General features: G+C 43.2%; 1 protein-coding gene across 1 annotated transcript in view; it reads right to left on the reverse strand.

Moving 5' to 3' along the window:
• Positions 1–552: 552 nt before the first annotated feature.
• Positions 553–27,596, reverse strand: part of LOC135545273 (T-box transcription factor TBX4-like) — a 34,823-nt gene continuing 7,779 nt past the window's right edge. The window contains exons 3-10 of the mRNA XM_064972900.1: positions 26,038–26,183; positions 25,593–25,687; positions 15,581–15,700; positions 8,363–8,510; positions 3,478–3,630; positions 3,173–3,261; positions 2,199–2,437; positions 553–1,951 (exon numbers count right to left, since the gene is read on the reverse strand). Of these exons, the coding sequence (XP_064828972.1) occupies positions 1,278–1,951; positions 2,199–2,437; positions 3,173–3,261; positions 3,478–3,630; positions 8,363–8,510; positions 15,581–15,700; positions 25,593–25,687; positions 26,038–26,183 (1,664 nt within the window). The 3' untranslated portion in view covers positions 553–1,277. The remainder of the gene's footprint in view (positions 1,952–2,198; positions 2,438–3,172; positions 3,262–3,477; positions 3,631–8,362; positions 8,511–15,580; positions 15,701–25,592; positions 25,688–26,037; positions 26,184–27,596) is intronic.

Here is a 27,596-nt window from a genome sequence, read left to right on the forward strand (position 1 = left end):
AAGAGATAATGTGGGTCTGCTAGGTAATAGACCCACCATATTGTTCTATTATTACCCATTCCTGCTTATCAAGGTCAGACAGGCTGGGCTGAATGTTACCCAGTCGTCCCTGCTTCAGTTCAGCTCAGCTTGACTTCACAATGTGGCTCCTCGCCCGCCTCACTCGGGCTGTTTTACATTTGCAGTCTTGTAAGGATTTTTCCAACGCAGTCATTTGGGGCTGGGATTTGTGCGGAGCTCTGTGTTCTGCACTAGCGTTGGCTTAACAATGATTCCTTAAGCTCCCATCTGGTTGGCCAGGGACCTTCTCTGAAGTCTCACTTCAACAGACGGGAAGGCTGCTTCGGAACGGACCGCAGGTTTAGAGCCAAAGTGCTAAGCGATTACTGCCCTATTGTGGTTCAAAGACTTGGGTTACCGCTAACTAAGGGCCGTTTGGCTTCATGCTTAGTAGTGTCACGCTAGCTTACAATATGGCTAGCAGAGGAGTATGGTTGAAGATGAGATCTAGAACTACACATACTTAAGCTCTGCTCAAATGGACTGCATGGGTGGGCTTGTTGTGTAGTTTACCTGCAGCCCATGTTTACAAGTTCAACAGATTTCTAACTGGCAAAGTATCTCAATACAAGCAGAGATGGCAAAATTAAATGAAGGCTTTACTCAAAGTTTCAACAAAACACTTGGCCTGTTACTTCAATCTCTTTACACATACACATCCATGTCTCACTCCCTCGTTTGCTGATAATAATATGATCAAGTTTTGCATTTAAATGTTTTTCTTAGAAACTTTAATCAATTCATTACTGGTACTTGTCCATCTTTACCATAAACACACTACTTCAAAGGCATAATGGATATTTTTCACTTTGCTGAACACATCTCCTTTTGGCAGTTTGACATTGAACGTTTTAGATGATTTTTTTAAGCCATTATATGGCAAGCTTTTACATAATTCTATAGAGGGGTTCTTCCTCTGGAATACTCATTATCATCATCACAGGCACAATGCTCCTCCAGTCAGGACAACATGGATCTGAAGGTGCAGATCTTTTAGGCAGATGTAGGCTTCTATTGGAGTTTGGTCACTCTGATCTGCTTCTCCTCATGCTAAACTACTATGGCTTCATCATGGTCATCATGGCTGTATTTCAACATAATCTAATTTCAGATGCCTCACAGGCAGTTCAAAGTTGGCTGGTTGGGTGGCTGATTCTGAACTGACCGGATGGGTGGACATCGCCGCTGCCTCAGGAGCCACACAGCACTCCCTAGCCCTAGCTATCATTCCAGTGGGCCCCTACACTGCTCTGCCCCATCTGGTACTGGTAGGACGGGTCCCGGATGGATGGGGGGGTGCTCTGTGTTGGGAAGAACTCCCTGTGAGGCCGGAGAGGAGACCCAGGCCCAGGCTTCCTGTGGTACAGAGGAGGATGGACCACCGGCCTGCTACCCCTGGAACCAGCAACCGGTGGAGAGGAAGATGAGATGGAGGACGACGAGGGGATTGTGGCCAGGCCTTGCTGTGCTGTGGCTGGACTGTAAATTCCTATGTCGGACTGGGGGCGAGGGGGTCCGGTGGGGATGTGGTGGGGCACCACGGAGGTGGCGGTGGCAGTACTGGTGAAGTGAGCAGTGAAGGGCTGGTAGGGGACGGCCTCCACTGTCTGCACGCTGTACCGCGGGTAAGGCTGCACCGACGCCCACATGTTGCAGTTCAGAGAGGGGGGAGCCAGGTCGTCAGCACCCCCAGCCCTGTGCCCGTTCTCTCCCTCCATCCCTCCGTACATACAGGCCTCCCTGGAGCTTATGGCCTCACCGCAATAGGGGTGGGACAGCAGTGGAGGCTCGTAGGTGGGAGGAGAGCAGAAGTAGTGTTCCTCTGAGACTGCTGGAAGTGCTGTGTCCAGATATGGCCGTTTACAACCCAGTTCCAAGTGCCTGGTGTTATCTGTAAAGAAATTAAGATTAAATCATCATCACTGAGTAAAAAAACTCAATGTATCAACCTTGTGACCTATGATGCTTCTTTATACTGTTTGGAACTGTGTACCAATGTGTATATTGTGTGATATTGATGTGTAGCACCAAAAGATGTGTTGCAAGACAACAAAGTTTTCTGAAAGACTAATGAGGACAGCCCATTTTCTGTGATTGACAGGTGTGGAGATGTTCAGGTAGGCCTGTAGCTAACCCACCTCTGTGTTTGAAGCAGTGGTAGAGCAGGCTGGGCTCTCGGCTTGGAGGGAAGGAATTGGAGATGTGTTCCTGGTGGTCTGAGTTCCCCAGGGGCACCCCACCCTCGTACTGGTAGTGGGAGAGGACCTGGGGGTGCCCCGACAGGTGCACCCCAGCACCCAGCTTCCCCGTCCGGTGACCATGTGAGGAGAGGAGCCTCTGGCGAACCATGTTCTTAGAAATCACTGGGTAGTCTTTTCTACGGAGAGGAAGAAGGGAACACAAGAACAGAAGGATTAGCGTTCGTGTTAGTGTTGGGGAAGCTACTCTGAAAATATAGTTTATCAAGCTACCAGTTACTTCATACTGGAAGAAGTTATCCTACATAAAAGCTACCCTTAAGAAAAATATAGCTTACTTAACTAAATTTACTTAGAAAAAGTGGTTAATTACATCCAAACTACTTCTAAATCTAAAATGTCAGACTACAAATTGCAAGAGCAGTTCACTCTGGAGCCAGATGTTAACAGAATGAGTCATTTAGCCTATTAAACACAAAAAGTGAGAATTAGGCAGGTCTGATGTAAAATTAAAATTAAAAAGTAAATTCTTGCCTACTTCACCGATATTTTATTTTTGTTTTAAAAAGCTTGTCTGTAGTTCCAATAGTTAGCTTCACCACTACATGGTAAAACACTACCAAGATTTGAATTTAGTTCAACTACGACCAAGCTACTGCAAAATTTAATTAAATCACTAGTTGAACTAAATGTAGTTCACCACTTCCCAATACTTGCGTTACAGATTCTACTTAGCAGAGAGTGCTGTATTAAAGGAAGCAAGCACAGATAAAGGAAGAAATGGAACAAGTTCCAAAAGGAACAAATGGTTCCAAGGAATGATGTACTGTCCCAAAATAATAATTGTTTCTATGAAAAAGTATTCCATATACTTTTTATTGAGTGGCACATTCCCATAAACATACAGAACATACCCCTGGAGTCTGGAGACACGCAGGTCCCCTTCGTCGCTGCCACGGAAACCCTTGGCAAACGGGTTGTTCTCGATCTTCAGCTGAGTTATCTGAGAAGACAGCAACATATCTTGTCACTGCACTTGAGACTCGTCATGAAATGTGCAGCTAGGTTCAGTCAAAAATAGTCTTTCTGTAATTTGGAACATTTCTCCTGCAGATAGTGTTTTGAAGACATGCTCTCGTATTACTGACATTAGAAACGTGTCAGACTGTGTGTGCAGCAGACGTTGAACATCAGATAGCAGGTGGCACACATACTGTACCTTATGGTTCTGGTAGGAGGTGACAGAGATGAAGGCTGTCTCGTGAAACACGTGAGTGCAGTAGGCTGTGTTCTTAGACCCAAAGGCGTTGTTCTCGTCGGCCTTGACGATGTGGAGCCGAGGCTGGTACTTGTGCATCGAGTTCAGGATGATCTATCAGGGGGAAAGATGGAAAGTACAGGGTCAGACGAACGACAGCTGAGTCGATCACAGCACACAGTCCTCTTAGTGGCATCAGTGAATGACCAGACACCACCACAGGTTTAAGACTGTTTAAGATGTTTTTATTTCTTTTTTAAGGCTAGTTGTTCTTCCTTTAAATTAATGGTTGTCCCTGGCCTAGATGTTAAATTCCAAGTGATGTAATTGTATTGACTTGAATAGACTCATAGTGTGAATGGGGTGCTTAAGATGCTCAGGTTTTCTATGGCTAGCCTTTTTAGCAGGTAGGCCTATTTTAATACTATTGGAGTCAGCATTAGTGGGCATACAATGCCCAACTTTGTCCATACAATGTGGAAATTTGTGAATATACTGTAGTTCAATGTGTTGATACTGAAAAGTGGGCACCCCTTTGTCACACGAGTTGCAACTGTATAGTGCATCAATCAGCACGTGTGGAGTGTGCTCAATGTTTGGGTTTGGGGGGCTAGGTCAGCACATCGGCACCAGTCTGCTCAGAGTAGCCCAGTAGCCTAGCCACGTGCTCACTAGAGTGTCAGCAGGGTTGGAGCAAGGGTTATCTCCAGTGCAGCTCTGTCAGGGCCGATGAGCATCAAGCTCTCCCCCACTCCCACCTCCCCTCCTCTCCTACATTCTAGACTCACGGCCCAGTAGTACAAGGGAATTGTCTTAACAGGCGAGCCCATCCAGGAGGCTACCACAGAGTGGGGTTAAGACAATCAAGCACAGGCGGGCCGGTTCACCATAATTGGGGAGGATGGGCTCATAGTAATGGATGGAACAGTATAAATTGAATGGTATCGAACACATCGCTACAAATCACTTAAGCTATAGACTTATATCTCCTTCTCTAACTTTAAGCATCAGCTGTCAGAGCAGTTTACCGATCACAGCCAATCTGTAAAAAGCACACCCAACTACCTCATCCCCATATTGTTATTTATCTTTTTGCTCTTTTGCACCCCAGTATCTCCTTGCACATCATAATATGCACGTCTACCACTCCAATGTTAATGCTAATTTGTAATTATTTCGCCTCTATGGCCTATTTATTTCCTTACCTCCCTAATCTTCTACATTTGCACACACTGTACATAGATTTTTCTATTGTGTTACTGACTGTACGTTTGTTTATATGTAACTCTTTGTTGTTGTTTTTGTCGCACTGCTTTGCTTTATCTTGGCCAGGTCACAGTTGTAAATGAGAACTTGTTCTCAACTGGCTTACCTGGTTAAATAAAGGTGAAATAAAAAATAGCATCAAATGCATGGTTTCCATGTGTTTGATACCATTCCATTCACTCCATTCCAGCCATTACTATGAGCCGTCCTCCCCTCAGCAGCCTCCTGTGCTATCAGTGCACAGGCAGCCGGGGTCATAGTTGCACCCTGAACAGCCCAATGCTCACATGCCTTTGCACCCTTTTGCTGAGGCAAGGTTCGACAGAGATAAACAATTGGTTCATTGGCTGCCTAGAGATCTGAGGCAGAAAACGGATAGAGATAAGCTACTGGTTGGTTGACTGGAGACTGTCTGGTGATGACCTTTGTCTAGTCTGCTAGTCTGGCCAGTGTCTGTCTGGAGGGAGTGCAGGAAGGAGTCTGACTCTCTCTGTGCTGTCTGGTTGCATTGAGCAGGACAAGCCTTCCTTGGATCAATCCAGAACCAAATCATGCATTCTCTCTTTTATCTTGTGGGTGAAAATGCCAGCCCCAGACAGTCTGCTAACTGGTTTTTACACCAAGACACTCAGTGACAGCTGGGAAGTGACAGCATTTCAGGAGTGATTCCTTGGACCATCTCTTGGTCAACAGTAGCATGGGTCAGTGGGAGCCCAGATCCCAGATCAGTGATAGTGTTTTTACTGCTGATGCTGAGCAGGTCAGCAGCAAAGGGAAGGGAAGGGCAGGGCAGAGTTTGTGGGGGATGGTCAGAAAGGGGAAGGTCTGTCATAGATATGAGACCCCTGGGTTGAATCAAGCTGATGGCCATCCTGATCTGGACTGGACTAGCAGCCATGCTGACCCACATACTTGCACACACAGTCATGCAGACTGCATACTCTCACATATATAAACACACTTGAAAAGACACACTCTCAAATGCACAAACAACAGAGTCTGTCATTGACTGTCATTAGCTCACTTCATTCACAGGCTGTTTTATTTTGGCTGTGGGTCAGTTAAGAGCAGTGGTGTCAAACTAATTTTTCACCGGAGAATGCATTCAGTATTCAATGAGGTCCGGAGGGCTGCATTGAAAATATTTTCAATGCTCCCTGACTGTCTAACATTCATTTCAGTGATTATTAGCGAGCTGGATTGAACCCCCCATGGGCCGTATGCTTGACACCCCTGGTTTAGTGGGTCAGGTGGGTGGTGGATCCAGTGCTATGCAGGGCAGGGAGAAGAGGCTCTCTGGCTCCCCTGCTGGCGTGGGCTGTTCTATGGCCATCAGCAGGGCTTAGCTAGACCTGGCCCCTCTCTCTCTCTGTCCTCATTACTCGCCCTTATCACTATCCAGGCGGCGGACTCAACCTGACAGCGGGCCCCGCCGCTGATCCCAGAGGTTATGAACCTAATGAGTTCTCCTTCTGACGGGATGGCTTTGGACAAGCCTGCTCAGAGTTCCTCTGGGCAGCACTGCTGCCGCCGTCACAGCAAGACACTCACTTTCTCTTGTATGCTTTCTCTCTCTTTCCCTCTCTTCTCTCTCTGTCACTCCCTCCACTTCACTCCCTCTTTCACCCTCTGTTCCTTTTCCACTCCGGCCATCTTTTCTCGACTCCTTCCCACTCTCTCCTCTCTCCCTCGCTTTCCATAAAGACAGCTTCATGACTCAGAGCGTTTTTTAACAAGAGACTCTCCTGCTGTTGTTTTAACGCCGGTCTGTTGAAGTCTCATCCACTGTGTAGATTTTACTAAATGAGCCGTATCCAGTCACCTCTTTTGTTTTACATGGCCAAGAGAATTGAGAAGCTATATTGTGTGAAATGACCCAGTGCCTTCCTGGGATGTGACCTACATTGTGAGGCCTCAGTAGCTAACCATCCCCCTCGCTCTCGCTCTCACTCTCTCTCTCTATTCCTTTACAGTTAATTGAGCTTAAAGATTATAGACGTTGTTGACATTATTCAGAGCAGTCAAGCTGTTGATCAGATGCATCAGCAGGGTCAAGTGATGTGACAAGCAAAGCACTTCGCTCTATGACAAAGAACTAAGTGGCTTTAAGGTACCTGTTGTTGTTGGGCAATTGTCCAGCATATACCCATAGTTTAGTTGTGTACTGTTACAGTTGAAGTCAGACGTTTACATACACTTAGGTTGGAGTCATTTAAACAATTTTTTCAACCATTCCACAAATTTCTTGTTAACCAACTATAGTTTTGGCAAGTCGGTTAGGACATCTACTTTGTGCATGACACAGGTAATTTTTTCCAACAATTGTTTACAGACACTAAGTTAAGCTAGCTAGCTTCTGTCCTCCTCTGGGTACATTGACTTCAATACAAAACTTAAGAGGCTCGTGGTTCTCACCTCCTTACACAGTAATTATGACAACTTCCGGAGGACATCCTCCAACCTATCAGAGCTCTTGCAGCATGAATTAACATGTTGTCCACCCAATCAAAGGATCAGAGAATGAATCTATTACTGATTCATACGCTACAGCTAGCTAGCACTGCAGTGCAGTGCATAAAATGTGGTGAGTAATTTCCTCAAAGAGAAAGACGATAGTTGAACAGTTTTGAACAAATTAATTTCAGCCAAAATTAAGGAGAAGCAAGAGAGCGAGAGCTATATTTGGTTGTATTTTTTAAATTTTATTTCACTTAGCTAGCAAATGCAGCTAGCTAGTTTAGCCTACTCAAACAGAGAGGGATGCTATGTCAGCTAGCTGGCTATGGCTATCCAACATTGGAACTCTTCCAAGTCAAGGTAAGATTTTGGTTTTATTAATTTATTGCCACCGGGGTCCGCCGGTGTAACTGTTAAACTACTTTCTTACTGTACACTGGGTTTACTAAAGCATTCGTTCTTGTAGTTCTAGTTGACTATGACGTGGCAATGATGTTGGCTGTGTGTAGTGGTTTAGCGGTCATGATATGAAGGTTTTTTCGTCTGGTGTCAGACAGCTGATGGGCTGTGCACTGAAGTCCACAAACGAAGGGAAAAGGTGTATCACGTGTGCTCACGTGTGCTATGAAAGTGAACTGTTAGCGTGTTACCAGGGGTCTATTCATTGCACCGATTCTGTTTAAAAAGGTTTCTTAAATGGAAGCAAACGGAACGAAACAGTGATAAACATACCTGAATTTGTCCAACAGAAACTCTCATTTGAAACTGTTGGACTAATGATTACACCCTAGATCAGCTAGATGCAGGCAAGGCAGTGTGAATGTGTCCCTGTCTGTCACCTTGATTACTCAAATTTCTCTCAACCTGTGCACCTACGTCATGAAGGGTACAGGGAAAATTTGAGTATCATGTAGTAGCCTAAACCTATCACTGTTACATTGAACTGGGTGAATGGAATATGAATGATAGTCATCCAATATGCTATAATAGAAATAAGGCTGTGCTTATTAAAAATATATATATAATCCTCGCTCATCTTAAATGGCACCGACAGCCACTGATTTGAGTGAATGTTAGCCTATGTGCTGGGATGCTGTAGGTAGGTAATCTGAGGGTCACTCACATGCCCAAAGGGGTCCAGGTGGTTGTTGGTGAGTTTTAGCTTCTGAAAGGACACCAGCTGCCTCATCCAGTGGGCTCCTGTAGCTGGGGAGTCTGGGTGGACATAGAGCCTCCCTGGCATGGCCGGCTCCGCCTTGCCTGCCACCATCCTGAGTAGAAAAAGGAGGAGAAGAGAGAAGAACGAGAGTGGGAAGGTGAGAGGGAGATGAAGAGACAAATTAAGGTGCAACATCATCATCCTCATAAAGACCCCTTGGCTAGCAGCAACCAATGGTCATTACTCTGCCAAGATGACTCAGCCATTGCGGTAATCCTGCAGCCATATACAACCCAGTAGCCCTGTGATCTACCAAACCATATTGTCACAGCATGGCCAAATCTTCCAGCAGCCACACGACTCCATTCAGGCTCACTGATAGGCCACTGAGACTTAAGGATCCCTTTTTATACTAAACACATGTAGCTACAGTCAGTAATCATAAAAAATTACAGCCGTTTCAGCCCTCACTCCATGGGCTATAGGAACCATTCTCTCAGACTGGAGGTGCTGGTGGTTGTTTCAACCGTAACATCAATGCTAATTACGCTCCTCCAAGGTGTCGCTGAGAGAATCCAGAACACCACACTGGCAATCGCTGGGATTCCATGCCCTCCCAGGTCATCCCACAAAGATCTGGAACAAATGGCCGGTAAAAAAAAATGGCTGCTGGAGAAAGCAAAGCATGGTGGTGCATTTTATGGAGGCTTTGTCTAAATCTCAAATGGTACCCTATTCCCTACATAGTGCACTACTTCTGACTATGGGCCCTGCGATTAGGGTTTTCTTGGAATGACTAGGGTTCTGGATTCAGTACACCCCACCCTGGATATGGTTGTTTTGCCATTTGCACGGCTCGTCTGTGCTAATGATTGATGCCGCTCCGGTGGGCAATGGCAGATGCAGGCTGTGGTGGCATCACTAATTATGGCTAGAGGAATACAGATTATGTCAAATTGACTTCAAAAGTAGATTTGGTTTTGCATTTTAGCTAACCTAACCGTAAGCTAATTCTCCTAACCTGCTACGTTAATTATCCTAACCTGCTGTGTAAGTTGCAGCCAGGCGCTCCTTTTCACAAGAGCAATGATTAAATTGACAGAAACCTTTCGGTTTTCCTCCTTATTCAACCACAACAGACTCAATGTTACGAAGAGTCAATTCTTTACCCCTTTTTCGTGGTATCCAATTTGTAGTTACAGTCTTGTCTCATCACTGCAACTCCTGTACGGACTCAGGAGAGGCAAAGGTCGAGAGCCATGCATCTTCCAAAACACGACCCCGCCAAGCTTAACCTGGAAGCCAGCAGCATCAATGAGTCGGAGGAAACACTGTATACCTGGCGTCCGTGTCAGCATGCACTGTGCCTGGCCTGCCACAGGAGTCCCTAGTGCACGGTGGGACAAGGACATCCATGCCGGCCAAACCCTCGCCTAACCAGGACGACACTGGGCCCATTGTGAGCCTCCCCATCGGACTCCTGGTTGTGGCTGGCGTCGACAGAGCCTGGACTTGAACCCAGAATCTCTGGTGGCACAGCTAGCCTTAGACCACTGCGCCACTTAGGAGGCCCTTATTCTGGTCAATCTGACATAAGCTGTATCCCATCTAGTCAAAACCGGCATCACCCAAGGTATAGGGTCACTGGAAGGACAGCGGGTACAGCCCAGCAGGCAGCTTGCTAATGACAATCCGCAGCTACAGTTTAGTTAGAGCAGCGACTGAGACATGAGGCACTGCTCTTGCTTTGCTCAAGGAGCATGCATGGTTTGGCATAATATTATAACATGACCTCAATAACAACAAAGCTGTCTGTGGACAGACTTGTCACAAAAAATATTACAGTACTAGAGATTTCGATGATCATCATACTATTTTTGTGTCCTCTCTCTCTTGTTCTGAGAAGTGGTGATTTTCTCTGCAGCCATGCGCTCCTTTTCACAAGAGCAGTGATTAAATTGACAGAAACCTGTCGTTTTTCCTGATTATTCAACCACAACAGACTCAATTTAGGCAGCAAGTGCCTGGACTCATACTCCATCTCTCCATTCCATCAATGAATGTATACAAATGAACAGATGAGTTGGAGATGGACATCACACATGTTGGTCTTGAACACAAAGAAAATGTTGTTAACCAATACACACACAAAAATAAGGGTTCCTCAAGGGTTCTTTGTGAAGGATGATGGTTCTATGTGGAACCATACTGACCCAAATAACCCTTTGGGCCGTTAAATGTTTTTTGTTGTTGTAATTAGCAGAGTCAAAAAAGGGTTCTTTCCTTTTTTTAGTGCTAGTTAAAATGTAGGGGTGGCGGATCATTAGACATTTTGGAGGCGTGGTTTGAGCACTGCTCTTTTTGTAAAACCGAGTGTCATTACAGTTTATCTCATCTTTTTTGCTATGCCATATTGAAAATGACTATGGCCAATGACAGTGTTTTGTGAATGACTCATGTATGGCCTTGTGTCAATTGAGAACTGTTGCTTCAGTCAGTGGTTCACAATTCTCTCCTTAAGGGTCCTTTAGGAGAGAATTGAGAACCACTTACTGAAGCAACAGTTCTCAATTGACACAAGGCCATTCCAGAGCTAGCACACCTGATTAAGCTTGTCAATGAACACAACAATAAAACCTATGGAATTTTAACACTATAATATGGCTAACCAGAAAAAAATAACCCTGTATGGTTCTTCAAAAGGTTATTTGGAGAACTTTTGAGATTGATTATGGTTCTATAAAAAAAAACTTTCTCCATGTAGGTTCTATAAAGAACCATCAAGGGTTGTAATCATAACACCAAAAATGATTCTGCTATATAGAACCTTTTATAGTGCTTTATAGGAAAGGGTTCTTTATAGCAACATAAAGCTTCAATTTAGAACTGTATTAGCATGGTTCATTATCGAACCTTCAAAAAAGGGTTCTATATAGCTCAAAAAAAGGGGATCCACTATGGTTACAACCCTTTTTGGTGCTGTATGGTTCCACATGAAACAACATTACATTATCCAACATGACATTTGTAAGGGAGGGGGGGGGTGTAAATAAAGAATATAATGCAGAAAACGTGGTTATTTCTACCCTTCCATTAATTTGGTTTGCATAATGATGTCACAGCATGTAAAGTGTTTGTTCAAGTGGGCTCTCTGCCTGGGATGTGTGTGTGTGTGTGTGTGTGTGTGTGTGTGTGTGTGTGTGTGTGTGTGTGTGTGTGTGTGTGTGTGTGTGTGTGTGTGTGTGTGTGTGTGTGTGTGTGTGTGTGTGTGTACTGTGTGTGTACTGTGTGTGTACTGTGTGTGTACTGTGTGTATACTGTGTGTCTGTGTGCATACTGTATGTGGGAGACAGCATCACCTGAAGCATATAAAACTGTCTGAGAGTGTTAAATGTCTCTCTCATTTGCACCCACCGTTAATGTCTACTCTACAGCGTTGGTGATTATTTTCCTATGGTGAGAGGAAGGCCTCTGCTGAGTGGTGGGGGTGAAGCTGTGGGGTTGAGAAGATAATAGCTACTTTCACCTTCCTTAAGCTCACCGCTCCCTCCCTAACCTCCCCATTTCTTTTGACCCCCCTTTCCATTTCAAAACATCCCTGACTCCTGAGGTCTAAAGCCAAGCAGCATCTGAGACAGAGATGAGTAGGTGGATTTCTCATAACAACCATTAAGGATGTTACTAATCTAAGCCCTGAGCTTAGAGAAGAACTTGAGCAATACTGCAAACTGGAAGAACCACTCTGACAAGGTTTTTGGCAGGATTTTACAATTGTCTATGTATATTTTCTATTCTGGTGTATTGTATGTATTGCTGTACTGTCTGTTTTTAATATGTACAGTTGAAGTCAGAAGTTTACATACACTGAGGTTGCAGTCATTAAAATACATTTTTCAACCACTCCACAAATGTCTTGTTAACAAACTATAGTTTTGGCAAGACGGTTAGGACATCTACTTTGTGCATGACGCAAGTCATTTTTCCAACAATTGTTTACAGGCAGATTATTTCACTTATAATTCACTGTATCACAATTCCAGTGGGTCAGAAGTTTACATACACTAAGTTGAATGTGCCTTTCAGAAAATTACATCATGGCTTTAGAAGCTTCTGATAGACTAATTGACATAATTTGAATCAATTGGAGGTGGACCTGTAAATGTATTTCAAGGCCTACCTTCAAACTCAGTGCCTCTTTGCTTGACATCATGGGAAAACCATAAGAAATCAGGCAAGACCTCAGAAAAAATATTGCAGACCTCCACAAGTCTGGATCATCCTTGGGAGCAATTTCCAAATGCCTGAAGGTACCACGTTCATCTGTACAAACAATATTACGCAAGTATAAACACCATGGGACCACGCAGCCGCCATACCACTCAGGAAGGAGACGTGTTCTGTCTCCTAGAGATGAAATGTACTTTAGTGCGAAAAGTGCAAATCAATCCCAGAACAACAGCAAATGACCTAAAGATACTGGAGGAGGCACAAACAGGCACAAAATTATCTACAGTGCCTTGCGAAAGTATTCGGCCCCCTTGAACTTTGCGACCTTTTGCCACATTTCAGGCTTCAAACGTAAAGATATAAAACTGTATTTTTTTTGTGAAGAATCAACAACAAGTTGGACACAATCATGAAGTGGAACGACATTTATTGGATATTTCAAACTTTTTTAACAAATCAAAAACTGAAAAATTGGGCGTGCAAAATTATTCAGCCCCTTTACTTTCAGTGCAGCAAACTCTCTCCAGAAGTTCAGTGAGGATCTCTGAATGATCCAATGTTGACCTAAATGACTAATGATGATAAATACAATCCACCTGTGTGTAATCAAGTCTCCGTATAAATGCACCTGCACTGTGATAGTCTCAGAGGTCCGTTAAAAGCGCAGAGAGCATCATGAAGAACAAGGAACACACCAGGCAGGTCTGAGATACTGTTGTGAAGAAGTTTAAAGCCGGATTTGGATACAAAAGGATTTCCCAAGCTTTAAACATCCCAAGGAGCACTGTGCAAGCGATAATATTGAAATGGAAGGAGTATCAGACCACTGCAAATCTACCAAGACCTGGCCGTCCCTCTAAACTTTCAGCTCATTACAAGGAGAAGACTGATCAGAGATGCAGCCAAGAGGCCCATGATCACTCTGGATGAACTGTAGAGATCTACAGCTGAGGTGGGAGACTCTGTCCATAGGACAACAATCAGTCGTATATTGCACAAATCTGGCCTTTATGGAAGAGTGGCAAGAAGAAAGCCATTTCTTAAAGATATCCATAAAAAGTGTTGTTTAAAGTTTGCCACAAGCCACCTGGGAGACACACCAAACATGTGGAAGAAGGTGCTCTGGTCAGATGAAACCAAAATTGAACTTTTTGGCAACAATGCAAAACGTTATGTTTGTCGTAAAAGCAACACAGCTCATCACCCTGAACACACCATCCCCACTGTCAAACATGGTGGTGGCAGCATCATGGTTTGGGCCTGCTTTTCTTCAGCAGGGACAGGGAAGATGGTTAAAATTGATGGGAAGATGGATGGAGCCAAATACAGGACCATTCTGGAAGAAAACCTGATGGAGTCTGCAAAAGACCTGAGACTGGGACGGAGATTTGTCTTCCAACAAGACAATGATCCAAAACATAAAGCAAAATCTACAATGGAATGGTTCAAACATAACATATCCAGGTGGTAGAATGGCCAAGTCAAAGTCCAGACCTGAATCCAATCGAGAATCTGTGGAAAGAACTGAAAACTGCTGTTCATCCAACCTCAATGAGGCCGAGCTGTTTTGCAAGGAGGAATGGGGAAAAAATTCAGTCTCTCGATGTGCAAAACTGATAGAGACATACCCCAAGCGACTTACAGCTGTAATCGCAGCAAAAGGTGTCGCTACAAAGTATTAACTTAAGGGGGCTGAATAATTTTGCACGCCCAATTTTTCAGTTTTTGATTTGTTAAAAAAGATTGAAATATCCAATAAATGTCGTTCCACTTCATGATTGTGTCCCACTTGTTGATTCTTCCAAAAAAATACAGTTTTATATCTTTATGTTGGAAGCCTGAAATGTGGCAAAAGGTCGCAAAGTTCAAGCGGGCCGAATACTTTCGCAAGGCACTGTATATCCACAGTAAAACAAGTCCTATATCGACCGAACCTGAAAGGCCGCTCAGCAAGGAAGAAGCCACCTCTCCAAAACCTCCATAAAAAAAGCTATACTACAGTTTGCCACTGCACATGGGGACAACGATTGTACTATTTGGAGAAATGTCCTCTGGTCTGATGAAACAAAAATAGAACTGTTTGGCCAAAATGACCATCATTATGTTTGGAGGAAAAGGGGGAGGCTTGCAAGCCGAAGAACACAATCCCAAACGTGAAGCACGGGGGTGGCAGCATCATGTTGTGGGGGAGCTTTGCTGCAGGAGGGACAGGTGAACTTCACAAAATAGATGGGATCATTAGGAAGGTAAATTATGTGGATATATTGAAGCAACATCTCAAGACATCAGTCAGGAAGAGCTTTGTCGCCAATGTGTCATCCAAATGGACAATGACCCCAAGCATACTTCCAAAGTTGTGGCAAAGTCAAGGTATTGGAGTGGCCATCACAAAGCCTTGACCTTAATCTGTAGAAAATATATAGGCAGAACTGAAAAAGCATGTGCGAGCAAGGAGGCCTATAAACCTGACTCAGTTACACCAGCTCTGTCAGAAGGAATGGGACAAAATTCACCCAACTTATTGTGGGAAGCTTGTGGAAGGCTACCCGAAACATTTGACCCAAGTTAAACAGTTTAAAGGCAATGCTACAAAATACTAATTGAGTGTATGGTAACTTCTGGCCCACTGGAAATGTGATGAAAGAAATAAAACCTGAAATAAATCATTATCTCTACTGTTCTGACATTTCACATTCTTAAAATAAAGTGGTGATGCCAAATTACCTAAGACAGGGAATTTTTACTAGGATCAAATGTCAGGAATTGTGAAAAACGGAGTTTAAATGTATTTGGCGAAGGTGTATGTAAACGTCTGATTCAACTGTACATTTTTGTATTGACTGTATAGCTACTGTCTTGGTGACCAGGTTTCCCTCACAAAGTAGATTCCTTAAGGGTCTTCCAGGTTAAATAAAGGATCACGTTTTTTTTAAATGTGTCTCTGACTAAACTCACCACTTGTTGTCACAGAACTTGTAGCGATGGTCGTCGGCGGGGACAATGTCTGTGAGGAGGATGTACTTTGTTTTCGGGTTCATGCCCGTCACTTTAACCTTGTAGCTGGGGAACATCCTCCTGTGAAGGACACAAGAGAAGGGTCTTCAATTAAATTAGACATTTCCTAATGATGATTCCACCCACCATAATACCCACTAGACCTAATGCTCGCTCCCCAACTCACTCAAACACGAATTGGGTCAGCAATTAGTTATTGGTGACAAAGTCACCTCATCCTGATCCAATTTGGAAAGACCTGCCATGAGCTTCTAAGCACCTTTAGTATCGTAAGACCCGTAAATACGGAGGTTTATTTAATGCCTTATGTCTTCGTGCTGCCCTCACACCTTGGAGCTTTGAGGGATGTTGAACGGGAATCAAGGTGATAAGACGCTTTGGGCAATGATGTCACCCAAGCTTTTTGAGCACCTAAGTATCTTCCCTCACCTAGCTACCTTACACTGGAAAAGATTTCCCTCTTCAGATGAGCTAATGAAAATCAGCTTTAGCCCCAAGGTGTCTCTCCATGGGGCTGAGTGCAAAGGGTAAACATGCATAAGAGGCTCTTCTCCAGCTTTGCAGGAGGGTTTAAGCCAGCCCTGAGTGTAGCATCAGCACGGAAAGTGTTCTCCCCGCGGCAGATGAGCGGACGATTAGCACTCAGAAAGCGGCTCAAGCCAGGCTTAGAGACTGATTGGGACGGGTAAGGAGCTAGAGAGGTCACAGTCGATCACAGAGTTGAAGGAGGTATGTAACCACAAACTGGTTTAATCAACTTTATTTGTCAACGTATTGTGGTGTGGAAGCTACGTGGGAAATACATTGGATTTGAAAAATGTAATCAATGTAAAAGTATGTTTTGAGGGTGGAAATTCAACCACAATATTGTCATCATTGTAACCAGTGTTCAACATAGACAAACCTTGTATCAAATATGTTGAATTTGTAAGTTTGAAACATTATAAACATTATAAGAAGACTATAGGCTGGGTAGTACCTCCTACTGGAGAGTTAATCTATCTACTGCTATTCATTTGGTCTCCCATCCAGGGTTTTGACCAATCCGAGCCCTGTTTAGCTTTTATATGTGTCACTGGCTACTACCAATGTGCTATCATGAGAATGAATACTGAGCAATCTCTAAATAACTAAATCTGTTCACTGTTGCTACTGAAGTCATTCCAAGCTTTAACAGAGCAAATGAAATGTAACCATACTTTATAAGTCATACTGAATATCATCAATTACACTATTTAGGCCTATATAGCATTTGCAACAGCTTTTAAAAAATTATTTTCTTTATTTTTTAAATTATTTTTTTTTTACCTTTATTTAACCAGGAAGGGCTCTTTTTATTTTTTTATTTTTAACCCCTTTTTCGTGGTATCCAATTGTTGAAGTAGCTACTATCTTGTCTCATCACTACAACTCCCGTACGGGTTCGGGAGAGACAAAGGTTGAAAGTCATGCGTCCTCCAATACACAATCCAACCAGCTGCACTGCTTCTTAACACAGCACACATCCAACCCGGAAGCCAGCCGCACCAATGTGTACCTGGCAACCTTGGTTAGCACACACTGCGCCCATCCTGCCACAGGAGTCACTGGTGCACAATGAGACAAGGACATCCCTACCGACCAAGCCCTCCCTAACCCGGACGACGCTAGGCCAATTGTGCGTCGCCCCACGGACCTCCCGGTCACGGCCGGTTACGACAGTGCCTGGGCGTGAACCCAGAGTCTCTGATGGCACAGCTGGCGCTGCAGAACAGCGCCCTTAACCACTGTGCCACCGGGGAGGCCTAAAAACTATTTTTCAAGAGCGTTCTGGCCAAGATGGGCAGCACCAAGTCATTACAAAAATTACAGACAAACAACATGAAAAACTACAAGTAATCTAGTAAAAACCATAGAATTCACAAGAGTATAACAAAAATAAAAACAGCAAATTAAAAACATTGACAGGTCAGGGAATCAGTCTCAAGATCATGTTGTCCTGTTCTATAACTTTTATTTTTGGTTGAGATGGAGATGTGAATCCAACATATTAATGATTAGAAGTGACTCCAACATATAAATGATTCATTTGTAGACAAACTGGATATTGAATAGTCTTTGGTTGTCAAAGCAACCAAATATCAACATTTAAAGGAGATGTATCTTCTGCTTGGATAGGTCCATCTGTGCCACTGATTTAGTCTGGCTTTAATTCCAGTTTCTCTACAAATTAATCATTGATATGTTGGATTCACGTGTCCACCTCAACCAAAAATCTAACTCAAAGAATACGACAAAAGGCAGGAAGGCCCTAAAAATTGTCAGACTCCAGCCACCCTAGTCATAGTCTGTTTCTCTGCTACCGCATGGCAAGCGGTATGCACCAAGTCTAGGTCCAAAATGTTTCCACCCCCAAGCCATTAGACTCCTGAACAGCTAATCAAATACCTGGACTATTTGCACCCCCCCCCCCCCAGCACCATTTTTAGAATGCTGCTACTCCCTGTCTATTATCTATGCATAGTCACTTTATCTCTACCTACATGTACATATTACCTCAATTACCTTGACTAACCTGTGCCCTCACTTATTGACTCTGTACTGGTACCCCCTGTATATAGCCTCGCTACTGTTTATTTTATTGTTGATCTTTAATTATTTGTTATTTTTCTATTTTCTTCTTTTTGAACTTTGTTAACTTTTTTTAACTGCATTGTTGGATAAGGGCTTGTAAGTAAGCAATTCACTGTATTCGGCGCATGTGACAAATACAATTAGATTTGATTTGAAATCAAGTCAAACATTAAATGCACTTTACATAAAGTTTGATTTGATTTAGTCCTTTTCTTTCAATTTGAATCTTGGTTGAGATGGAGACGTGAATCCAACAAATCAATTATTAATTTGTAGACAAACTGGAATTAAAGCCAGACTAAGTCAGCGGCACAAAATATACTATATATATTTCCTTCAAATGTTGATATTTGGTTGCATTGACAACAAAACACAATTCAATATGGGGCCCGATTCCAACCCGAGTTAAGCGCGTGTAAATGGAACAGAATTCCCTTTTTATGCCCTTTTCTCTCTACACATATACTGAATTTGAACTTAAGCATGCTATTCACCCGCTATTATTTTGGGTGGGGATCGAATAAATGAAGGTGTGGCAAATATGCCGTATTCTGACCTTGACTTAATTCCCTCATAATTCCACCACATTTATGTGCAAAGAAACCATAAATAATGTCTAGCCAACATACCGGTTCCAAGTGGAAAAAGCATCATTTTTTCCTGATACTAATAACACCATTCTCCATGCACTGTAATTTACAACTTGATGAGAGCTATTGATAAGAACTAGGTAAATGAGTAATCCGTTTGAATCAGAGAATTGTAAATATAAATTATATATTTTACCTTATAATCGCTTGAGACAAATGTGAAACCAGTCATATGGCAGCAAACTGAAGCATATCAACATATCAACTTTCCCACAGTAAAGATTATGAAATGCAGAATTTAAATTGAAAGACATTTTAACTTGCAGGGATGGGCACTCTCAAATGTCTTAATTATAGGCTACCCGACATTCTCTGTATCCTATTTCTATCAGGTTAAATATGACCCACTACTGGGTAATTTACAGTTAATTCCCTTCAGTTGGTATAGCCTACATTATCATTCCATTTAATTACATTGTTTTGTTTACAGCCATGTGGTTGTTGCTGTGGATCATTGGTAACAGTTGATAATATATATATATTTAAAGACATGTAGGCTAATTAAATCGTTATGGAGTAAAGCGCAGACCAAGCCGTAACAGTTTGAACCTGATGCATGGTGCAATACTCAGCTGTGTCATTACACAATTCCATGGTTAGTGCAGGCAATAGACGAGGGTATAGCCTGCTATTGTACACTATTCTCTCTATTATATTTCTATGTACACTAATCTTCCAACATTACCATGGGTTGAAGAACTGAATGTGAACATTTTCAGAATGAATCAAACCACTGTCTTTTTTCTTTCGTGCATAAATGCTCTCCTATCCTGTTTTTTTATGATTCCTAAATACTTCCTAACCCTAAATAATCTATAAGATCAGAGTATTTTTTTATCTACCAATTGGTGCCATAACGTAGAAGAATATGCATATATTTAGATGACTTTCTTTCATGATCTCTAATATTCTGAACCCGTTCTCTGGATATACTGGTGAGTCTGGGAATAAAATTAAAACTATAAGGTGTTTAAAGAGATTACTTAAGGTAAATGTACTGAAAACCTTATTGAATGAAAACTCCACGAGAAAATCTGTTGGCCAGCAAGTGGGAGGGTTTTCAGCGGTTTAACTGCATTTATTCAGCATGAGAAGGAATCACGCCTGAATCACGCCTGCAAATCCTGTTTCATGCCTTCACAAGGTAAGTCTGAATACTAACTACTGAGAAGTGTGTGGGAAAGTTGTTCCTAAATCAGAATCGGGTCTTTCACTTTTGTAATACCGTAAATAGCCTATTAACTTGTCAATAAATGAACAAATTATATGTTGGATTCATGTCTCCAATTAAATCAAAAATACAAGTTAAAGAATAAGATTAAGGCAGTGGCTCAGATGAAACTATCCACTTCCAAGCATTAGATATCCATAAAATGTTGATATTTGGTGGCGTTGTCCACCAAACACAATACAATATTACTTTTGTAATTCAGTAATACAGACTAAAGTTATCTTACAAACTAATGTAACAGTATTTATTCAACCTTAAAATAAGTAACATATCCATGGCCGCATTTTGAAGTTAGTCTACAGTAACTATAAATGTCTTCTTATGTCATTATGGGCTTCTGAGTGGTGCAGTGGTCTAAAACAGTGCTTCGCAGTGCAGGAGGTGTCACTACAGTACCTGGTTCAAATCCAGGCCGTTGGACAGGGTAGGCCGTCATTGTAAATAAGAATTTCTTCTGAACTGCCTTGCCTAGTAAAATGTATCATAGAAAGATAGCATGCAAAGGTTGCAGGTATGTGGTGCTTGACACAGTTTCTATAATAATCTGTGCAGAATCAGCATTGATGTACTTTTTATGCAATCCAGGTAATTTGGTTGTGCTATTAGATTAAATAGAGTGATAATACATTAAGTTGTTGTATAAATTCAAAATATCTGACATTGTATTACTATTTGAACTTTCTGTGCTTTTAAATGGTTGAGAGTGCAGTGATAATACATTTAGATAACAGCGACGGAAAATCTGACATTATTTTTCCATTGGAATTTGGTTGTGCTTTTAGATGGTTGAAAGCATAGTGCTAACACATTGGGAATTCAACAAACTTATGGCTGTCTTTTTGAGTGGGTGAATAAAGGTTGAAATTTAATTGATCCAACATTTCAACCAAACATTACTCACATTTCCACGTTGAAATGACGTGGTGTGCCCAGTGGCATGTTCCTACATTTCACCTGATGGTTTTTGAGAGTGCATCGGCAGCACCGCCAAAAAAATAGTTCTCTGCTCTCATCCGTCTCAGAGAGAGAGCAAGAGAGAGAGACTCGGGAATGATAGACAGAATATACTAATATAGCAGACAAGGCCATAAAACACATGAATAACCCTACCTTCCGTGACCTCTTCCCTGTGAAACGGCCCTCTTTTTCATCCCATCTGCAAAGCAAAAAGTTGCAAAGGGATCTGCAGCACCCCTTATAAACCCCTAAGTGCTTTTTAATGGTGGTTCGGATCGGACAGCACTTTGTACATCTGACTTGTCATCGTACCGCATCACCCCCTGAGAGTATGGTCGGTCAAAGGGTCTGTACTCCAGTACAGTTGATCTGCTGCTTCCCCTTCTACCGACAACCGGTAAAAATAGTGGGAGTGTGAGACACACTTGTGAAAGACTGACAGTGACATGCTCTCTGAATAGATGAGTGTAAGAGCGGGCAGATAGCTGGCCCCCTAAGCAGGCCAAGCATAAGGCTCTGGATGCATCAAAGGTAGTGCACTATGTAGGGAATAGGGTGCCATTTGGGACTCAGCCTCTATCTGTTGCTAACGCACAAGGCTTCAAAGGACCCATCCAAGATCTTTCTGGCCTGACAGCAGCCCTTGCTAAAGTTTTGTTCATGGATCACATTACTGTAAATACTCAACCTGCCCTGTACAGTAGAGGGGATTGAAGGCAGGTAATCTCTCTCCGTCTCTCTCAGGCTCCAAATCCAATCAGTGAGGAGATCAGTCCTGGTGTCATGCTCACAGAAAGACCTTTTAATCTGAGGGGAACATCCAAAACAGATCTGCAGCTCATCCCAGCCCCACTCACACCATCCAACCAGGCCCATATTGAGGCCTGTGTCAATAGATCAGGAGGTCTCCAGAAGGATATAAGGCTATTTCTATGTAACCCACCCTACCATTATTGCTTTTGGCTTTTCAGCACATCCATGATTCCATTTTCCCACAAAGACATGACTCGATCGAAATAGTGGTGTACAGTAACCCCTCAGTTACTGTGGAAACATTGTTCGATCGGGCCCTAGAATTACCATCTCCCTATCTGAGTCCATTTCCAAAAGACTGAGCTCCACGAAGGGGTAACACAGCACAGCTCTGCGAGGGGGCCCACACTGGATCACATAGCATGTCTAATGGCTAATCGGGGACCTCAATGGCTCAGTCACCTCAGCCCTGCCTGATGACAGTTGCTGTGGTTTCCATGGCAAAGCTGCCAAACAGCCATGATAAAATATCCAAGTTGTACTGCCCATCCCCTTGAAGTGCAGCACTTTACTCAAAAGCACGCCTTTGTGTCATCCAAAACAGAATATGACAATGCATGAACAATGGAATAGGGATTCATTTGTTAAAGTGAGTGCCTGTCAAAACTCAGGAGCAGTCAGGACCAGCTGATTGCCACATAATCCCAAGGCATGCGTTTTCTGTGCACGTGCGTGTCTGAGAGAGTGTTTGTGTGTGTAGAGGACTGGAGAGAATGAGAAATGGAGATGGAGAACGTGTATGATATCAGTGTCAGTGTGTGGGTGTGTGTTTGTGTGGTGTGAGCCAGCTGTTTTCCTAGCAGCTCAGCACTAGGAGCCTCCCTGCCTCCTAGGCCCTCCAGTCCAGGGATCTATCCAGGCTCTGTTCCAAATGGTACCCTATTTCATTTATAATGTACTACTTTTGACCAAAGCCCATAGGGCTCTGGTCAAAAGTAGTGCACTACATGGGGAATATGGTACCATTTGGGAATCCCATCCAGTCTCTGGGAACCTCCAGCACTGAGGGAGATCAAAAGGAGTGGCGGGGGGATGATGGAGCGTTCCAGGCCCCGCTAGACGCTGCTGAAAGCGGGCGCCGGGGTCCTCTAATCACCCCTCCACCACCGCTCCCACTGACGGACTGTGTACAGAGAGAAAGAAAGGCGAGAAGGAGCACCGTGTGTACAGATAGGGAGAGAGGGGAGAGTTGGAGCACTGCCTGGGTATGTTAAAGGGCAAGGATTAAGATTGAGACTGTGGCACTCACAATAACAAACTACATCTACGTTCCTCAGTCAGGAGTTCACTGACTGCACTGTATGAGGCTGAAGGGCCAAGCTGCACTGTAAGAGGCTGAAGGGCCAAGCTGCACTGTAAGAGGCTGAAGGGCCAAGCTACACTGTAAGAGGCTGAAGGGCCAAGCTGCACTGTAAGAGGCTGAAGGGCCAAGCTGCACTGTAATAGGCTGTAGGGCCACGCTGCACTGTAAGAGGCTGAAGGGCCAAGCTGCACTGTATGAGGCTGTAGGGCCACGCTGCACTGTAAGAGGCTGAAGGGCCACGCTGCACTGTAAGAGGCTGAAGGGCCAAGCTGCACTGTAAGAAGCTGAAGGGCCAAGCTGCACTGTAAGAGGCTGAAGGGCCAAACTGCACTGTAAGAGGCTGAAGGTCAAGCTGCACTGAAGAGACTGAAGGGCCAAGCTGCACTGTAAGAGGCTGAAGGTCAAGCTGCACTGTAAGAGGCTGAAGGGCCAAGCTGCACTGTAAGAGGCTGAAGGGCAAAGCTGCACTGTAAGAGGCTGAAGGGCCAAGCTACACTGTAAGAGGCTGAAGGGCCAAGCTGCACTGTAAGAGGCTGAAGGGCCAAGCTGCACTGTAAGAGGCTGAAGGGCCAAGCTGCACTGTAAGAAGCTGAAGGGCCAAGCTGTACTGTAGGAGGCTGAAGGGCCAAACTGCACTGTAAGAGGCTGAAGGGCAAAGCTACACTGTAAGAGGTTGAAGGGCAAAGCTACACTGTAAGAGGCTGGAGGGCCAAGCTGCACTGTAATAGGCTGAAGGTCAAGCTGCACTGTAATAGGCTGAAGGCCAAGCTGCACTGTAGGAGGCTGAATGGCCAAGCTGCACTGTAAGAGGCTGAAGGGCCAAGCTGCACTGTAAGAGGCTGAAGGTCAAGCTGCACTGTAAGAGGCTGAAGGTCAAGCTGCACTGTAAGAGGCTGAAGGGCTGAACTGGACGTTTCCCAAGCCATGGTCTAGTCTAAAGACACAGCCATAACTTTTTCCTAGTCCTGCCACTCTGCCCCTTCCAAGGAGTGCTGACCGGACACTGCCCGCCCTCTATAGGGTGTTGACCTCTCACTGTCCTGAGAACCTTCATTCATTATTTTATTAATTTGTTCATTCATTCATCCTTCATGTACTGACACTGATTAAAACCTGCAAGCTCATCAGATCCTTTAGCATCTAGCAGCACCTAGCACTACTGCTTGATGCTCCTTCCAGATTCCTCTATGAAAAAGTCTCTGCTGGGATAAATTGGCATTGAATTTTTTTGGCAGTCTCGGCTGCAACTTGAACAACAATATGTCTGTTAGAGAGCTAAATGTCAAGCAAAATGTCTAGCTAGAGCTGGTGTAGCAGTGAAGCAGCCTTGCTATATTTACTCGTCATTTTTGTATAGAGATTCAGATTATGATTTTGGCACCTATAGTTTTTCTATCACATTCTCAACAAAACCAACTCTTGCCCACTGTGTTGAGGCCTACAAGTGGTTAAATTTACAATACATTTTTATGTTCAATAACATTTTATACTTCACATCAGTTCAGACAGAGTTCATTCTTAGAATTATTGAATTACGTACTGTAGCTTCTCCTGCTCCATTACGGAGCAAGATAAACCTGGTGTGTGTCCCATACGGCACCCTATTCATGCTCACCATGGGCTTGAGTCAGAAGTAGTGCACTATAAAGGGAACAGAGTGCCATTTGGGAAGACGCCCTGCTTTTCTCTGGCTTCTTAGGCTGACTGACTGGATAAGCCTAGTCAGTCAGTCAGGTTTTCCAGCTGAGTGCAGCTGGCGGAGCTGCGTAGCTAAGCGTCACTCTGAGGCCGGGCCCTTCAAAGGTTTTAAGGAATTCTCAGCACACTTTATCAGCTGGACAAGGGAAAGCCCATCTTTCACAGTGATGCGGCATTAAAGAAAAATTGTGGTGACCTTTTACATTTTGGACTGGGAAAAAAGCCCCTGTGAGGAATGAGGGGTGGGTGGAGGTTAGTTAGAAAGCATCTAGTCATCTTCTGGTTAAAGTCCAGGTTAAGGGCCAGACTGTCTAATCCATGGGGCGGCATTCAATCTAACACACAGAGCAGGGCTGTGGGTTTGTGTTTTCAATTAGATATTCACTGGGGCAGACATGACGACTCTACCACTACCTGAGACCCAGGGTGCCATAACTGTAGCATGGTGTAATTGGTTGCCTTAGCTCCAACAGATGGTCATAGCTGCTCAAAATGGAGGTGCCGTAATGACTACATTTTAACACTATTGAAAGCAGCTACGCAATTAGCAAAAGTAACCCATATTTTTGGAGAGTCTCAGATGAGTCTAGTACAGTTTAGCATAGTGTAGTATATAATGCGTTGTGCTAGTCTACTAATATAGTATAGCCCATGTATTGCTGTGATATATGAACTGTAGGTACTCACCTGCCTGCTTTCGTTATGATCATCTCTGTTCCCGCCTCATGGAACTTCTTCCACAGCTCCCTCTCATGAAGAAGAACCTTGATGTTCTCAATATTCTAAATAGAGAAAGTTAGAGACAGCCATGAGGGTTGGCAACATGTTGTGGGCTTATAGGCAACATGTTGTGGGCTTATAGACAACTCAGATTATACCATCTGCATTTTTAAGTTAAACCAGTTCATTCTCAATAAATCATTCCCAATTGATAAGGTATCCACCGACTGGAAATAAAAACACCCACGATTTAATATGGCCAATAATTTTGTCAAATCAACATTTATTGAAATTGAGAGCAAGGACACATACCCATTTGGCCATTTCCAAGAATAAGAAACTTCTGAACATACAAAACCTTTGCAGTTGTGGTTCTGGCTCTGTGTTGAGAGCCTACAATACCCATGATTACCTGGTCTGGCTCATTGCCCTGGGGGGTGCTAGGAGTTGTAGGCAGGCCCAAGTGTGAGGAGTCAGGGCTGAGATCTGGGGGCCCTCCAGATTGGACCCCAGTCACACTGTCATCCGTCACAGCTGAGGCCTTCTCCTGGAGCATCTCTATGAGATGAACAACGGCTTCAGTTCAATACACAGACTTACAATACACAGACTTACAATACACAGACTTACAATACACAGACTTACAATAAACAGACTTACAATACATGGACTTACAATACATGGACTTACAATACACAGACTTACAATACACAGACTTACAATACACATACTTACAATACATGGAACATAGAATTACATATAGTACTTATATAGAACTTATATAGTAATGTAATAGAATATATGTGACACAGACTTACTATAATACTAAAATAAAACAAAGCATCTCTACAGATACTAACAGACTTACAATACCAATATTACACTGTCTCTTAAAATACTTAAATATACAGATAATAACAGACTTACAATACCAATACTACACTGTCTCTTAAAATACTTAAATATATCACATTCCCATGAAATGGACTGGACAAAATATGTTCCAACGTAATACACTGTGCACAAACAAAATGGAACATCCCTTCAAGCTACAAAGTTGAACCCCCCCCCTCCAAATAACAGTAGTCTAATATTTCATCATGGCTAAATATTGAGCTATTATTTACTTTTTCAACTAGTAATTGACATTAAGTACATTTATATAATGTACTTGTATAGCAATTGCTATTAATTTTGTATTTCTACAATAATTATCGCTATTAATACTGTAAGGAAATTGAAAATATTTTACTGGAAAGCTTCTAATTAATTCAATATTTTCAAACCTTACGGGGACATTTCAAGGATAGAGGAGTCAATGCCTCATTCTTGCACTGCATTAATACACACTGGAATGTGCGTACTCAACTAAAATGTTTGCAATGAGAGAATATATATATTTTTTAAATTAATTCAGGCATGCTCTATCATTGTGGGATATTTCTTGGAATTAATTTTTCCGTTCTTGGAAACCAGGTCACTGTTTTGTCCCCAAGCTACTAACTATTGTTAATAGAAATATCTGTTGAATTGTGTAGGCGAAGTCATTTCAAGGTGGATCACTGCAGCAAGGGCCATGTGCCATTGGGGGAATTTGGTCACAATGACCCAAATATGATGATGGGCCCTCATTCATACAAAATAGAGCTAATCTAGGTTGGCAGTGAGGTTCCATGTGAGTTTACAGGAGGACCTGCGTCTGAATTGTCTACTGCATACTGTACCCTCAGCTCTGCTCTCCATTAATGTGAAAAGATGGAAGAGTAGTGAGCAAACTTGGTTGTTCCACACATAGTATTCAAATTACTGGACCATTCAAGTGAAGTTGTTCCCACATACAACTACACTGTTGTGCTTGTTAGGTCATCATACATACACAACTATTAGGTAATCATAAATATTGAAGCAACATTCTGGCCATAGAATTAGAATTACTAGAACGGACAATCCCATTCCACTCTGCACTCTGTG

Source organism: Oncorhynchus masou, chromosome 9, assembly GCF_036934945.1.
Source record: "Oncorhynchus masou masou isolate Uvic2021 chromosome 9, UVic_Omas_1.1, whole genome shotgun sequence".
In the NCBI taxonomy this organism is placed as follows: Eukaryota; Metazoa; Chordata; class Actinopteri; order Salmoniformes; family Salmonidae; genus Oncorhynchus; species Oncorhynchus masou.